At 43.7% G+C, this 17,960-nt stretch overlaps 1 protein-coding gene across 1 annotated transcript in view; it reads left to right on the forward strand.

Annotated features, from left to right (window-relative positions):
* PTPDC1 (protein tyrosine phosphatase domain containing 1) overlaps window positions 1–17,960 on the forward strand; it is an 84,295-nt gene that overhangs the window by 20,510 nt on the left and 45,825 nt on the right. The window contains exon 2 of the mRNA XM_081103531.1: window positions 10,628–10,715. Coding sequence (XP_080959657.1) covers window positions 10,634–10,715 — 82 coding nt within the window. The 5' untranslated portion in view covers window positions 10,628–10,633. The remainder of the gene's footprint in view (window positions 1–10,627; window positions 10,716–17,960) is intronic.

Here is a 17,960-nt window from a genome sequence, read left to right on the forward strand (position 1 = left end):
CGGTGCCCCAACTCCCCTATCGGTCCTACTTTGTGAGTGACAGGGGGGAGCTCCTCAACCCCCTGATCGGCCCTGCTTTGTGCATGACAGGGGGTAGCTCCCCAACCCCCTGATTGACCCTGCTCTGTGCGTGACAGGGTACGGAGCCCCAACCCCCCTGATGGGCCCTGCTCTGTGGGTGACAGGGGGCGGTGCCCCAACCCCCTTATTGGCCCTGCTCTGTGCATGACAGGATACGGAACCCCAACCCCCCTGATGGGCCCTGCTCTGTGCGTGACAGGGGGTGGCGCTGCAACCTCCCCATCGACCCTGCCTTGAGTGTGACAGGGGGCGGTGCCCCAACCCCCCAATCGGCCCTACCCTGAGTGTGACTGAGGGTGGCATTGCAACCTCCCAATCTGCCCTGCTCTGTGCATGACAGGGGGCGGTGCCCCAACTCCCCAATTGGCCCTGCTCTGAGCCCGACCAGGGGCTGCACCTAGGGATTGGGCCTGCCCTCTGCCACCCGGGAGCAGGCCTAAGCCAGCAGGGCGTTATCTCCCGAGGGGTCCCAGACTGCAAGAGGGCACAGGCCGGGCTGAGGGAACCCCCTCCCCGCCGAGTGCACAAATTTTTGTGCACCGGGCTTCTAGTATATATATAAAAGCCTAAGTGACCGACCATCTGTCCGTTTGACCAACCAACCGGCTGTACATATGACAGGCACTACCAATTTAAAAATAAACATTGACTCTTGCATGCGTGATACATATAAAACTCTCACTGGCGCCAATCGCACATGTGTGTTTTGATCTGTCATTGTCGTTTGTGAATTTGGTTGTTTTTGTTGACATTTGAAGTATTAACAGGATTTGCGGAAGGAGAGGTTGTTCTGATTCCAAGGATTGATTTGTTCCCGTCTGACACTGGTCTCCCATTTCAATTAATTCGAAGACAGTTTTCCGTGATGCCAGCATTTGCGTTGATTATTAATAAATCACAAGAACAAACTCTAGATAGAACAGGAATATTCCTACCTGAACCCGTTTTCATGGTCAGTTATATGTTGCTTTCTCTCAAGTTCGAAGAGCGTGTGACGTTAAAGTTAAAGTTGTAAATAGTTTATCACAAGGGAAATTAGTTAAGCACTCTCAAAGTGTTTTTACTCTTAATGCGGTATACAGGGAGATATTAGAATAAATTTAATCAATTTATCAATGTTTTCATATGTTTTGTTTTTATATCATGTCTTTGTTATATCTAGTGTTTATTAATCAATTTATATATTATTTTCATATACATTTTACTAATTTTCTTTCATCTCTGACACTTCTATTATAGAAAAAGGGCGAATAGTGATATTAAAATATTTCTTCTAGTTAATTTCCTTTCAATGTGCATGAATCCATGCACCAGGACACTAGTACTACTATAATATTAAGAAACTACAATGGGGCCTTGACTTACGAGTTTAATTCGTTCCGTGACAGAGCTCGTAACTCAAATTACTCGTCTGTCAAATCAATTTTCACCATTACAATGACACGTGATGCTGGGCTGATGTTGTGGTGTTCACTGTGCCGTTTGCTGCGCCAACTAGCGGTGGGGTATCTGAAGCTGGCTCGTAACCCGAATTTTAGCACGCAACTCAAAGCAAAAAATCGGCCGAAAAACTCGTTAGTCGGGACACTCGTAAGTCAAGGCCCTACTGTATGTTTTAGCATTTGAGCTACTGAATAAATCTTCAGTCAGTCCTTCAGGAGGAGGGAATGTAAATAAAATGTGTAATTGTTATCAGACAAAGGCATCTCAAGGAGAGAAAAAATGGGCTTAGGGTTGGAGTTACTTGCCGGGGTCCAACCCCAGCGGGTCCAGGGGTCCCCAAAGGTGTGGACGGAGTCGGCGAAGAAGGAATGACATGGAGACAGTGTTCAGTTGATCAGCAGCCTCGCCAGGTTCTGTAGCCAAGTTCTGGTCAGGATCTCCAGAGAAGTTCTGTTTAGGATCTCCAGCGAAGTTCTGGTTAGGATCTCCAGCCAGGTTCTGTGTCCATGGTCTCTTGCTAGGTTCTCCAGCCAGGTTCTCCAGGTTCTCCAGCCAGGTTCTGTAGCCATGTTCCCTCGCTAGGTTCTCCAGCCAGGTTCTGTCCAGGTTCTCCAGCCAGGTTCAGTCACCAGGTTCTAGTCAGGTTCTCTTGCCAATTTCTGTAGTCAGGTTCAGTCCAGGATCTTTTGCCATGTTCTCTCGCTAGGTTCTGTCTCTAGGTTCTGAGGCCAGTTTCTGTCCAGGATCTTTTGCCATGTTCTCTCCAGCGAAGTTCTTCTGTCTCTAGAGAACGTTCTGTGTAGGTTCTGTGCCAATTTCTGTCTCTCTCTCTCTTGTTACATCTGTATTTATACCAGTTGATTCAATCCTATCAATCTCTATTACAAAGGTTAGGGCGTTTCTTATCTCCATTCCAGGGAGTAAAGATTATGTAGCTTAAGCATGATTGTTCGTAGTTAAAGTGATTAATTACCCGCCTGGCACTTAGTTAAGAGGTTTTATTCCCTCCCTAACTTCAGGGGAAAATCCCTACCTGGGGAAACAACCTTTCTCAGAGACCTTGGTTAAAACACATAGTGCCTAGAAGGTGAGCAAACATATTAAGAACAGTATGCCATATATGCCAGGTCCTTTGAAACAGCAAGCATGGACCGGCTCCCGGCAGTTACTGTCACCATGCATATTTGTTGGAAAAGAAAACAGATTCAACCTTCAGGGAATTAGAAGAAGCACAAATCTGTCAGGTTGAAGATCAGCAACAAGTGAAGATACAGATGTGATAAGGAAAACTAAGTAAAGGAAAATGCTGCCTCTTGTGTTTGCGTGGTGGTGCTGTCGTGTCACTGATATGTCCTTAGCAATTACCTCGAGTTAGGTAAGTCATGATTGCCACTCCCTTACAGATGAAAAAGTGAATTTCAGAGAGATTAAATGATAATGGTGGGGTGGCAACTACCTTTTATTGAGCATTTATCTTCATTCATTTATTCATTTAACAGATCTTTATTATGCACCTACTGTGTGTCAGGCCCTATTGTAGCCTTTGGAGACAGAACAAAGCAGACAGAAATCTGTGCCTTCACGGAGCTTACGTTTTAGCAGGGGAAGGCAGACAATACACGAAATAAGTAAGTAAATTATATGTGTGTTAGAGAGGTTTTCTTCCTAAGTCCTGAGGAGAAAAGTGAAACAGCAAAGGAGAGCTGATTTAAATTGCAAATAGGGTAGCTAGAAGGATTTTGAAGAGAGGGATGACATGACCCAGCTGAAGTTAACAAGATCACTCTGACTACTGTGTTGAGAACAAACTGAATATGGTCCAGGCATAAATTAAGTCTGTATACAGCAAACCCAAAGGCTAACATGGGCCAAATAAATGAGGCATGCGGCCTGTAGGCCACGAGTTTGACATACTTGGTATACAGGCTCTCAGGTAACCTTTCAACAGCTACCAGACAGAGTGAGTCTCAGATGTTAATAAATGTGCCTAAGATCACACAGCTAGTAAGTGACAACAGGTGTATTGAAAATGTGTTTGGATTTTATGACCTTATGTTAAGACCAGCTGTATTTGTGTTTCTGTTGGAAGGAAGGAGACTGAAATGTAAGGGGCTGTGTTCTTGATATATGTCTTGGATAGCAATGAATGAAGATTTGGATGAAGGATCAGCCAATTACCTGCACAAAGCAAAACAAATTTGAAAATCTCATTGTGGGAAGGGAGATCTGAAAAGTTTCTTGCAAGCAAAGGAATTATAATTGGTGCAGACCCAGTGTAGCTGAGTTAAAAAGCATAGATTGATAAGCTTTTGTTTAGTGTGAGGTCTTTATTGTTGAGAAGCTGTATGTGTAATGGTTCATACATACAACTCTGGAGCTGAACTGTGTGGGGTTTCAAATCCCAGATCTACTACTTCACAGCTCTGTGAATTCAGGCAAGTTATTTGACTTGTCTTTGCCTTAGTTTCCTAACCTATAAAATAGGAATCCTCTATAATAAAGAATTAATATGCCTATGGTCATCATGCCCTCACGCCATCATGCCTTAACGGCTCAGACACTCAACACTGGGGAGAGATGAATGGGGACCAGCCAGGCACAAATGAGCTCGCAAGAGAGGAATGGGGACCAGCCTGGCTGTAGCCTGGGAGAGGGACAAGCTGCCTGCCCCACGGTCCCAGGCTCCAGTGGCTGTGCATGTGCATGTGCCTGCAGCCTGGGAGAGGGACAAGCTGTGTGCCCTGCAGTGGCTGGGGCTGCGGCCCAGGAGAGGGACAAGGTGCCCACCCTGTGGTCCTGAGCACCAGCAACTAGGGCTGTGGCCCAGGAGAGGGACAAGCCACCCGCCCCATGGTCCCGGGTGCCTGCAGCTGCGGCCCTGGCGAAGCCAGCCAGAGGGAGGGAATCCTGGGTCCCGGGTGCGGGGCGAGGCAGAGGTGGTTAGGGGCGATCAGGCCAGTAGGGGAGCAGTTAGGGGCGATCAGGCAGGCAGGCAGGCAGAAGTGGTTAGGGGCGATCAGGCAGGCAGGCAGGCGAGCGGTTAGGAGCCAGTGGTCCTGGATTGCGAGAGGCAGTTGGACATCTCCGAGGGATCCCGAATTGGAGAGGGTACAGGCTGGGTTGAGGGACACCCCCCCCCCTGCACAAATTTTGTGCACTAAGCCTCTAGTAATATATAAAACTAAACATGTTCATACCATGTGACCCAGCCAGCAATCATGCTCCTTGGTGATTACCTGAAGAAGCTGAAAAATCCATGTCTACACAAAAACCTGCGCAGAGATATTTATAGCAGTTTTATCCATAATTGCCAAAACTTGGAAGCAACAAATGTATCCTTCAGTAGGTGAATTTATGAATAAACTGAAGGATGCATTTATCCTTCTGTGACATCTTCAGACAATGGAATATTATTCAGAACTAAAAAGAAATGGCTGTCAAGCCATGAAAATACATGGAGGAGTCTTAAATGTGTATTAATAAGTGACAGAAGCCAATCTGAAAAGGCTACATACTGTATGATTCCATCTCTGTGACATTCTGGAAAAGGCAAAACTATGGAAGCAGTAATATGTAGTAAGTCTCGGGTATTAAACCTTTAAAATTTTCCATTCTTCTACTGTTTTTCCTAGGTTAGAAGAATTACTTTTTCATAGAAAGCATGTATTCATGCCCTTACTGGTTTGGCTCAGTGGATAGAGCGTTGGCCTGCGGACTGAAGGGTCCCGGGTTCTATTGCGGTCAAGGGCATGTACCTTGGTTGCGGGCACATCCCCAGTAGGGAGTGTGCAGGAGGCAGCTGATCGATGTTTCTCTCTCATCAATGTTTCTAACTCTCTATCCCTCTCCCTTACTCCCTGTAAAAAATCAATAAAATATATTTTAAAAAAAGAAAGCATGTATTCATGTTGTTTGGTAAAAATGTAGTATTTAAGCTTTACAAATGTAGATAATTTACAAATAAAGATAATTTTTACTTTTTCAAAGTATAGTCACATTAGTATACATATGATATTCTTCAAAGATGGGCCATCTTTAATTCTGTCTGCTGTTGCGTTTTAGCAGTAGTGCTGTTAACCTGCAACAAGGGATGGCATCTAGCCGTTGGAATGGGAGGCACTGAAACGGGACTGACATCTCATACTGAAGAAAGCCTTTCTTATCGTGGCAATAGAGCCAGAAAAGTCCAAGGAAACAGACTACGCAACAATGAGAATACTAGGCAGAACCCACCATTAACATAATTAAAGTATGGTAAACTGTTAAAAAGATACTTGACATACATGGTGAAGAATTGATATTCTTAATATAGAAGAACATCTTGCAAGTCAGTAAGAAAAGGGCAAATATCCAGTAGGAAATGGGGCTAAGCTCTGCAGCAGGCTGTTTATTAATAAGGAATTTATTTTTTTTTCCCCTAGCCGGTTTGGCTAAGTGGGTAGAGCATCAGCCCACAGACTGAAGGGTTCTGGGTTCGATTCCAGTCTAGGACGTGTACCTTGGTTGCAGGCTCGATGCCCCGCCCTGGTCAGAGGCAGCCAATCGATGTTTCTCTATCTCCCTCTCCCACACTCTAAAAATCAATGGAAAAATGTCCTCAGGTGATGATTAACAAATAAATAAATTAATAAATAAATAAGAAATTCATTTTTTAAAAGCCTCTGAGCAACTGATTTGCCTCACTAAATAACGATATCCAAAGTAAAACGATGATTCTGTTAAAAATATTTGAAATGCCCAGCATTAATGAATAGAGAAAAAATGCAGCTAGAAATGTGTGAGCTCAGACAAGGTTTCCCTCCTGAGAAAAAGAAGATAAGGATAGTACACACCTCCTCATGGTACCTGGAGTCCAGTCAATTTTAACTGCTGAATGAGCCATCTATCTGCATATTATAAGGGCCCAGCAGGAACCAACTGAGTTAAGTGACAAGGGTCTGCTCCCAATACATATCCTTGTGAAATTTTAGGAACCAAAGATACAGATACTGCAGTAGATCTGTTACAAGTCTCAGGTTAGTGTCATCAGCAGTATTGTTAGCTAAAATACAGTAGAAAATACCTTCAAAATTCATGGTTTTCAACCTAGAATTCTGTTAGTAGCCAGATTATTAGCTGAGTACAAGGATAAAATAAAGATACTTTCAGAATGTAGGTGATACCATTATAATAACCTGGTTATTATTTAACAGGAAAGGAGTAAAGGGAAGACTAGATAATATAGGCTTGCCATTTACGTAGCTTTACTAATTTAACACTCTCCAAGTCTGTTCCCTGCTAAGCAGTGGAGGAAGGGACTGGACAAAGGCAGTTTAAACACATGCCCGGTAAGGTCTGAGCAATGTGGGAAGATGTATGTCAGTCACACCTGAGAACAAATTAGTGGCCAGAATAGGTGTGGCCACTGCAAGGGCGTGAAACCTGAATACATAAACTACACGAAGGAATCTCTTTCTCATGTGCAGGGTTCCTGGCTCTCCTGTTTCAGGGGGCACTATAAGTATTTCTGTCTTAGCTGTGACCACCACGGCTAGAGAGTAGACGAGTCCTGAGTAGAGGCGGCTGGGGATTGAGAAAAGGAAAAAAAGAGACAGACACAAAGACTTTAAGTAAAGCTGGGGCCAGGTGGGACGCTGCCCTCTGATGGAGAGACAGTGACCCAGAGCTGGTGCAGCGTGTTTGTTACATATAGCCTGATACCAGGAAGTTTTACTAAAGTTTTAGACAAAGGAAATTATGTGAAATCATGGTTAAAGATCACACTGCAATTCTTCATTCTTATGACTTCTTTGTAATTGTCACTCCTGGCTGAGCCCAGATAATTGTGTCCATTCCTGGTGCCTGGCTGAACTTAGATAATGAAACCTACCCCCTGGCGCCTGAGCTAAAGGTCAGGCTGGCTGACAACATACCTGCCTCTGGCAAGGTATGTTTCCAGGACGTGGCTCTGCCGACAGTCAGCTCATGCACCTTCCCAGGAGCTCTCTAGAGGGCGCACTCCCTACACCCTCGTGGCTCACAGCCTTGTGGGACTCTACACCATGGACTTTAATTAACCTAAATGTTTGGACTGGACCCGGCTGCAACATGGAAGGAAAGCTCTGGACACTGCCTTGCTTTTGGCTTTACTGGAACCGTAGCTGCCCCTCTTTCAGGACTGGGTTAAAGGACATGGGACTTTTCAACCCAAGGAATATATCCCCATGCAAATAAAGTTTTTTGCCACACCTCATTCACCCATGGGGGCTTCTGAAAAGGCTTAGTTCAGTGGTACCCCAAGAGCCACCCCACTCCCTCAAGCCAGGGTGGAATTTGATTTTCCAATAACAAAAGGAAAGTTTACCTTCCATTCACCTTTTATGGAAAAAACAACAACAACAACAACTTAAGGATAAATCAAAGCCAAGCAGCATCTAAGGACCAGAGGCCTTGGTCCTATAAGAAACACATAGTCCAAATTTGCAGCAAAACACACAAGTTTTAAGCAACAAATGAAATGAAAGAAAAAGTCCATTGGACACTGATGCCTAGAATGTTTAACTCTGAGCAGCACAGGTGTGGTGATAGCAAGAGTATCTTCTTTTGTATGGGTCCAAGCACAGTACTTGATAAATATTTTTCTAAAAAGGTGTGTGTACCCAGACCATGTATGTGTGTATTAGATATTGAGCCAATTTCCCCATCTTTTATGCCAGGATTTTATACTACGGTTTAATTACGATGAATTAATAACCAGAGGTATTAGTATAGTGACCTCCTACACCCCAGAAGAATAAAAGCCAATGAGTACATTGTTATCTCTGAAGGGTAAAACCTGGGCAGGGTGATAGGAGTGGAGAGTTTATTCTCTACCTTTTATCTCACTTTAAAATTTGATATATATATATATTTTTTTAATATATTTTATTGATTTTTACAGAGAGGAAGGGAGAGAGAGATAGAGAGTTAGAAACATCGATGAGAGAGAAACATCGATCAGCTGCCTCCTGCACATCTCCTACTGGGGATGTGCCCGCAACCCAGGTACATGCCCTTGACCGGAATCGAACCTGGGACCTTTCAGTCCGCAGGCCGACGCTCTATCCACTGAGCCAAACCGGTTTCGGCTAAAATTTGATATATTTTTAACAATCCATATTGAATGTATATTTTAACCTCAAGATGTATTAACAAATTATTTCTAGCCAGTTTTTTCTTTGACTGTTGATGTATCCTGATGTGTTTTGAGCCTGCTAAAAATACTAATGTGATGGTAAGCCACAGATACTGTCCTGACCAGAGAGCTGTTTTCATTCTTTTTTAAAAATATATATTTTGTTGATTTCTTACAGAGAGGAAGGGAGAGGGATAGAGAGTTAGAAACTTTGATCAGCTGCCTCCTGCACACCCACTACTGGGGATGTGCCTGCAACCATGGTACATGTCTTTGACCAGAACCGAACCTGGGAACCTTCAGTCCACAGGCTTACGCTCTATCCACTGAGCCAAATCAGTCAGGGCAATTCTTTCTATGATCACACCACTTCTGGGGGATAAACTCCAGCTCTGGGCACGAAAATATGAGTAACTAGAGTGTAAGTAGAAAGGGATATCCAGGTGGTGAGGTCTAGAACCATTACACATGAAGAGTGGTGACAGGAACTGCTGGTGTATAGTCTGGGAAGATGTAATTTGGGAGTAAGGGGAGCATGATCGCCAACTTTAGACACATGGAAGAAACAGTTTATTGTTCTGTGTGGGCTCAAAGGGCAGAAGTAGGACCAATGGGCAGAATCACAGAGCACCCGCATTATGAAGAGCTTTCTAACTACCAGAGCTGTGTGATGACATCACTGTTTCTGTTCAGAGATATTGCGGAGGTCATGTTCGTGTTGGGTAGGTTTCCGCTAAAGGACGTCTGCACCTCCACCTCCCTAGAGGACATCTGCACCCCCACTTCTAATCATGACCTCCTTATTAGAACAAAAGATGCTCCTAGTGCTCTTCTCACTTAGGAATTTATAAGGGTTTATTTATTATTTTTTTAAATCCTCACCTGAGGATATTTTTCCATTGATTTTTAGAAAGAGGGAAAGACAGAAACACCGATGTGAGAGAAACACATCGATTGGTTGCCTCCTGCATGCACCCTGACCAGGGCCCGGGCCTGAGAGGAGCCTACAACTGAGGTATGTGCCCTTTACCAGAATTGAACCCTGGACCCTCTGGTCCGCAGTCTGACACTCTATCCACTGAGCAAACCGGCTGGAACCATAGGGGATTAGTTGCTCTGTTTCAGGAATCAGAAGAGACCACTATGTAAGTTTCTTAATTCACAGTCTTACATATGGTAAGAGCTTAAGAACGGTGACGGTTTTTGCTTTTTTGACATATTTACTTAACTTTTCTCAGTGGAAACTGTAGTGACACAAAAATCACTTAGTCATAAAATTTAACTACAGATGAAAGTCACATAAATTTTGTAAATCCTCAATTAACGAAATTAGTAAAGAATGAATGGTTCTGTTCAATTGCCTAGTATACTGTCAAGTCCACAGTAAATGTTACCCCTTTTGCCCAGTTCAAATTGATTTCTCCTTGATGCTTTGCAGCCACCCTGAAGTGGACAGCCCTCATGCTTGTCCAAGCCTGTCTTGTGACACTAAGCACATAGTAGCATTATTTGTGTCTACTTTTCGTCTTCCTGACAGATTATAAATGTATAAGGGAGAACATGTCTGGTTTCCTCTATAATGTCCTTAATATCTAGCACAGCACCATCCAGTAGACTATCATGTGACCCATGTGTTCAGTTTTACATTTTCTAGTAGCAACATTAAAAATTAAAATGACACAGTATATAAAAATATTTCAATGTAGAATGAATGTAAAAATATTCATAAGATATTGTACATTCTTTGTTTTTGTACTAAGTCCTCAAAATCTTGTACTTTACTCCTACAGCACATCTCAAATCTGTACTAGCCACATTTCAAGTACTCAGCAGCCACTTAGCTAATGACTATTGTGTTATACTGCAGAGGTCTAGCATATTACAGATAATTAGTAAATGACTGACCAGTGGGCAGTCTTTCAAAAAATAATTTTTTTTTTCTCTCAACAGAAGACCATGGCTGCAGGAGTCTTGCCTCAGAATGAACCACCATATTCCACTTTGGTGAATAACAGTGGGCATGCTGCAAACATGAAAGGTAATCGTTCTTTAATATGCTCTTTTTGTCTCTGCAAACTAGAGTTTAATCAAATTAACTATATGATTGGACGTAAAAGAAAAGGCATGATTCTTCATTCATATTGAAATCCCATGTTACAGGTACTACTTGTGGCCTGTTGTTTATTTCTGTCTGACTGTTTTGCCTGTTAAAATTCCTTTTCTAAATCCTGAATAATGATCTTGGCCTGTTAAGAAAGGATTGAAAACAATGTTTGTCTCCTTAATAATTCTTAGACTGAAATTATCCATTTGTTCCTCTCTTCAAACGCCTCCTTGTGAATCAAACTTTCATTTCTTTTCTTCTGTGGTGACTTGCAGGGTCACTTGTGAAGCTCACTCAGAAGCACGCTAGCCCTGCGCCTCTCAGGTTTTGTCTCTCCGTGGTACCAGGAAGGAAGGGTGTTGTCACTTGGACTCTCACTGCCACTTGCCCCTCACTTTTTCTTACTGTCACAAATTGTAAGCTGGGAGCATGCCTTGATTTTGTGCCTCTTTGGTCCTTCAGTCAGCCAAGAGATGTTGGGTAATTTGGTGTGTTTTTTGGACAGTACCCATTGCATGATTTTCTTAGTGCCCACTCTGGGTTTTACCCAAGTTCACTTTATTTCTTCTGTATAGGATTTTTCCCCCCCAAAGTATGGATTAGATAATATAAGGAAAAGTAAGGGAGTATGGGTCTGAAGTTATTGGATGGAGTTCACTGCTTGCTGAGAGTGGTTCAGTGGATTGTGCACTTGTTGGAATCTCCTCCACCAGGGGGAGCCCTTTTTCACCAAGAAAACCAGTATTTCCCACTTAATGACCCTGTTAGATCCTCATTTGTCTGTCTATATTGTATCTGACTACTACTGGTTACTATCATTTGTGGACAGCGTCTGTGTGCCACACTTACTGTATGTTAGTGTCACTGCCTTAGAATGAAATGCTGTCTAAAACAAATGCAACAATGGTGTATGCTTACTGCTTCCATTGTAGAATAATGGGTTGTTTATTAACTCTTCAGCTAACAAGTGTAAAAGTTAGATGAACCTTTTCCCGTGTCCTTTCTTTTGTTGCAGTGTTACTTTTTAGTTGGTGTTTCTCCCTGGGGAGTCTGTTGGCTTTAGAGGTGGGGCACCTCCTCATTGTGCAGGAGAGCCCCAGCACTGATCCCTGCGTCCTCCCCAACGGAGTCCAGTAATGTCCCCAAATTACAGTGACAATCAAAAAACTCTAGACTTCTCCAAGCACTTCTATTGTGATTCACTAAGTAAGCTGATTTTTACCTTTCCCAAAACCATCTTTTTATTTATTTATTATTTTAATCCTCACCTGAGGATATTTTTCCATTGATTTTTAGAGAGAGTGGAAGACAGAGGGAAAGACAAAGAGAAATATTGATTAGAGAGACACATCAATTGGTTGCCTCCTGCATGTGCCCTTTGGAGAAAGCTGCAATCAAGGTACATGTCCTTGACCGAAATTGAACCCGGGACCCTTCAGTCCATAGGTGGACACTCTATCCACTGAGCCAAACTGGCTAGGGCCCAAAACCATCTTTTTAATTAAAACTGTCCTCATTATATAAATATAGCTAATTTTAAATTTGGGGGGAAATCTGGAAAATTTAAAAAATTAATTTATCTTTTTGTTGTTGTTATTGTTGCTAATCCTCACCTGAGGATATTTTTTCCATTGATTTTTTTTTAGAGAGAGAGTTGAAGGGAGAGGTTGAGACAGAAAAAGAGAAACATTGATGTGAGAGAAATATCAATTGGTTGCCTTCTGCACACACCCTGACCGGGACTGGGGATTGAGCCTGCAACTAAGGTACGTGTCCTTGATTAGAGTCAAACCTGAGACCCTTCAGTCCACGGGCCAATGCTCTAACCATTGAGCAACCGTCTAGGGCTACATCTAACTTTTTCAAAGTGCATCTAATCTACAAAAGTAGCCAGTTATTCTTTATTGAGTTAACATTGGGATGGTAACTCTTTTTTTAAATGTTCGCCAGTGAGGGTTATGTGTCGGAAAGTTGAAATACTGAGATTTCAGGTTTAAAGAGCTGTGACATGTGTAGGACAGTGTTAAGGTTAGGGTTGGGGTTAGGGATAGTGTTAGGATTTAGGGTCAGGACTTGGATTAGGGTTAGGGTTAGGATTCGGAGTTAAGGTTAGGGCTAGGGTTAAGTATAGGGTTAGAGTTAGAGTTACAGTTAGGATTTCAGGTTAGGGTTAGTGATATTGGTAGGATTAGGGTTAGGGTTAGGGATTAGGGTGTGGACTAGAGTCAGGGTTAGCATTTAGTGTTAGGGTTAAATGTGTTGGGTACTGTTTGAAAGACTCAGAGTTCACATTGGCAAGGCTGGGAAATGTTTACGGAAGTGTTTGAAACACTTGGTAGTTATGTGAAATGTGTAGGGAAGTGTTGAAAAAATGAGAATTCCCATTAAAAGAGCTATGGCATGTGTAGGATAGTGTTTAAAACACTTAGACTCCACATTGAAAATGCTGGGATATATGTAGTAAAGTTTTTGAAAACACTCATAATTCACTTAGAAGGACCTTGGATATATGTAGGAAAGTGGTTGAAATACTTAGAATTCACTTTTATAAAGTGGGGAAATATGTAGGGCAGGGGTCCTCAAACTACGGCCCGCGGGCCACATGCAAATACAAATATTGTATTTGTTCCCGTTTTGTTTTTTTACTTCAAAATAAGATATGAGCAGTGTGCACAGGAATTTGTTCATAGTTTTTTTTTAAACTATGGTCCGGCCCTCCAACGGTCTGAGGGACAGTGAACTGGCCCCCTGTTTAATAAGTTTGAGGACCCCTGATGTAGGGGGAAAAAATGTTCGCCGGTGAATCATGGGAAAAATTAATTAGGGAATACATAAAATATTTAAATTATTATTAAAGAAATAAAGACTTATCAAAAACTAGCTTTGGAATGAGACAGACAGATTTAAATCTTAGTTCTGCTTCTTTTAGAAAAAATATCAAACATTTATTTGGGGAAATTTCAAAAATTTACCAAAGTATACAGAATACAGTCAAGATACTCATGGAGGTACCACCCCTCCCCATGGAGGTACCATCACCCAGCTTTAACAACTTCAGCTCACTCACTTTCTCCTCTCCTTTCTCGTGCTTCCATTTACTTCATTTTATTCATTAAACATGTCATCATAACCATAACTAAAAAAGTTAATAATTGCTTTATGTTAGCAAATATCTAAACACTGCTCAAATTTCTAATGATCTCATATATGTATGTGTGAATCGAGATCCAATAAAGGTCAATATTTCATAATTCAACTAGATGCATGAAATTCGTGCAAGAGTAGGCCTTCCTTGCCCTGGCCGCCAGCACCGGCTTCCCTCTGGCACCTGGGACCCGGACTTATCTCCAGCACCCAGGACCTGAGCTTCCATCACAGCCCCGGCTTCGTCTGGAAGGTTGTCTGGAAGGACATCTGGTCTAATTAACATATTACGCTTTTATTATTATAGACTAGAGGCCCAGTGCATGAAATTCATGTGGGGGGGGGGGCCCTCAGTCCGGCCTGCACCCTCTCCAATCCAGGATCCCTCGGGGAATGTCCGACTGCTGGTTTGTGCCCGCACTTTTAACAGATGACAGCTCCATTGTTGTTTCTTTCTTTTCATGCTTAAGCCCATTGTAATTAGTAGGTTTTCAAAGTGTGTATACATTTTGGGGGGACACCCTGTATATCTCTAGTCAGTGGTGAAAGGAACCAATGGCAGATTTGGAACCCCCGGACAGGTAACCTCGCTCATCCCTCATGTCTCCCCACTCCACTTTCCACCTTCGCGGGCAGCAGGAGAATCAATGTTTTCTCTCATTAACTCAGAAAAGCACGTCCTGTCACCCGCTGCCTGGCAGGAGTGCACTAGGCCCCAACGAGCGAGGCTCAGTCAGGGCAGCCTTCGTTTATGGGTACCAGCACCCAAAGTGCACATTCCTCCTCTGCAGTTGCCCCGACTATCCCACCGTTTCACTGAGAGGACGGAACTCCTCGCCTCTTCTGGGTTCCTGATCTTGAATGCTGACGCAAGGCACCTCAGCAACGGCCACCCACACCCACCAGGTGTGTCTGTCTGCACCTGCTCCCACCTCAACACCTGCATTAGCCCCACGGAGGTGATCTCGTCACTGCACTGGCCTCCGCAGGAACAGGATATCACCACTCCGCCCTCTCACTGTCATCTCACAGGCGTCCACCCTCAGCACCCAGAACACCCAGACACTCTCCAAAGGACATGAGTGTGTCGGAGGGGATGTGCGCAAGTCCTGTGGGGGATGTAGGCATGCTGGGGTTGATGGAAGTGTGGTGGAGGGGCGGGGCGGGGGGGGCGGGAATTTGCGCACACAATGGTCCGGGACTGTTGCAGGTGTGCTGGGGGACATTCGCACGCCAGGGGGGTGAGGAAAAGATGTGCGCACCGAAGGCCTGCAACTGTGCAGATCCGCAAACCCCCGTGGCACGGCCAGGAGGACATCAATCTGGCCTGCCACGGTGGCTGTCCCTGCGATTGCGCACCTTCTGGGCCAGGAGGTGGGACTTGTGCAGCCACTTCTCGGCGCTGATGGCCTGCAGGTGCTATTTCAGCTCAGCCTGCAGGCTCCGCTTGGCGTGCTCACGGCTGCCACCACTGCCATGTGGGGAGTACAGGCCACCCTCCATCGACCCGCCTCCCCGACCCAGAGGCTCTCCGCGTGCGCTGCCCACAGGCCCAGAGTGTGTTGCCCACCAGCCGCTCTGTGCCTGTGCATGCTGCCCACCCGCCTGGAGGGCGCTGCCCACTGGCCCAGAGCTGCCCACTGGCTGCTCCGCACCTACGTGTGCTACCCAACAGCCTGGACCAGCCGGGGTGGGACTCCCCACCCCGCCTGCTCCACACCTCCACGCTTGCGCACTGCCCATAGGCCCTCTGGACAGGCCTGGCCACCACCATCTTTTGTCACAGAATGACCCTCAATTTCCATATTCCCTCCTTATTGGCTGTGAGAGTCGCCATCTTTGTCATGGAGTTATAATCAATTTGCATATTCCCTCTTTATTAGATAGGCTATGTATCTTACATCTTTTTTAACATGGGGTTTCCCCCTATTTCCTCTATCTCCTTTTTACTTACAGTTTATTTGTTGAAGAAACCAGGTTTTTTGCCCAATAGAGTTTGCCATGATCTATATTTTGCTGATTATATCCACACTAGAGGCCCAGTGCACGAAATTCTTGCAAGGGGCTCAGCCCTTGCAGCTGCAGCCCTTGCAGCCCAGGCTTCATCCTGAAGGTCATCCAGAATGGCAACTGGAAGGGCGTCCAGAAGGATGTCCAGTCTAATTAGCATATTACACTTTTGTTATTATAGATGGTGCTTTCTATAAACTGAGTTGGTAGAGGAATGTAGAGTCTATAGTCAGGTTGGTTTGGGGTTTTTTGGCAACAATATTTCATGGATGGTACTGTTCTCTTTTATCAGGATGCCCATGATGTTTGGTTGTCTATCTTCTTGTGATGTTAGTTATTTTATTTTGAAATAATTTTAGACTTACAGAAAAGCACACAAAGAATTTCTATATACTGATTACTATTCACCCAGAGATCACCATTCAAGTTTCGTCAACTGACCCAAAAATATTCTTTGGTATATGATATACCAAAATTTAATATTAAAAGGATACTTGTCATGGTTTTGTAGATTCTTTCAATGATCATAGTTTGTGCTTTTGTGAACTTTATGAAGATTACAGGCCATTATTTGCAGCATGTTCCTCAATTCAATTTTATCTCCTATTTAGTCATGACAGGATTGAAGTTATGCATTTTGGACAGAAACATCACAGAAGTGATTCTGTGCTTTTCTCACTACATCCGTCATGAGATAGAAGATGTCATTTGCCCCATCACTGGAAACGATAAGTTTGATTATGTCAGCAAAGTGGTGTCTGCCGAGATTAATCCATTATAAATTATTCTTTCTCCCTTTGTTGCAGAAGACCAGGTTAAAAACCAAGCCACACTTAGAGAAAGGGAGTTACATTTTATTATTAAATTCTGTGCAGGCCCAGAGAAAAATGTGTCTTTCAAATTCTGGGCCCCCAATATGGAGGAAACTCTATTTATACTTTTTCTAGTCCTTTGTCTCCCAAATTTGGATTGAGACTTCCGGGCCTTCTGAGAAATAAGGCCTGCGTGCTGGGAAGGGGCCATGAGACCATATCTCAAGGCCTGGCCTGGTGTCAGCACTGACAACTCTGTCTAGGGCATAGTTTACAGCCTCTCTGGAATGGGAGTAGTCGTGTTTTCCTTATTATTTAAGACAGAAGCCAGAATAGCAGGGTTGAAATTTCCAACAGCAGTTTTTATATAAGATGGATGCTTCACCTTCATAACTAATATTTTGTGGAGTGATGCTTTGAGACTAATGTAAATGCCCTGGTCCTCATTCAACTTTTACCCAGTAGTTTTATCATCTATTGGGGTTTCTTGGCTGAATTAATTATTACTATGGTAGATAATTAAATAGTAGTTTTCTAATTCCATCATTCCTTCTGCATTTCTTTTTTTAAAATATATTTTTATTTCAGAGAGGAAGGGAGAGGGAGAGAGATAGAAACATCAATGATGAGAGAGAATCATTGGTTGGCTGCTTCCTGCACGCCTCCGCACTGGGGATCGAACCCACAGTCCAGGCATGTGCCCGTGACCGGAATCAAACCCAGGACCCAGGCCGCAGGCCAACACTCTGTCCACTGAGCCAAACCAGCTAGGGCTCCTTCTGCATTTCTTAATTGGCATTCTACTGTATGGAAGAACTCTATCCATTTATTTGTTTAGTTTTGGGGTTTTTTTTCCACTGTAGATTCCTATTCTGCTTAATGGAATGTAATTCTTTACCACAGTTTGTTTGGATGCTCAAATTGTCCCATATTTGGCCAGTAAGAGCTCCCTCAAGCTGCTTGCTATGTCTTTTGACATTTCCCCACCATTCCTGCATTCCTTGCTTTCTGGCACACCAAGCTCTTTTAGTCTCATCTTGTACTTTTCCTGTCCTAGCTCTGAAATCAGCCATTTCTCCATAGGGCCTTGTGGGGAATGGATTTAGAAATCAACATGGGCTCACTAATGGATGTGCACACTACTACTGGAATGTCATCATTCCCAAGCTCCCTAGAAGACAAAGCTAGGAAGTGTATGTTCATATATACACAT

This window comes from Myotis nattereri (assembly GCF_964212035.1).
Source record: "Myotis nattereri genome assembly, chromosome: 12".
NCBI lineage: Eukaryota > Metazoa > Chordata > Mammalia > Chiroptera > Vespertilionidae > Myotis > Myotis nattereri.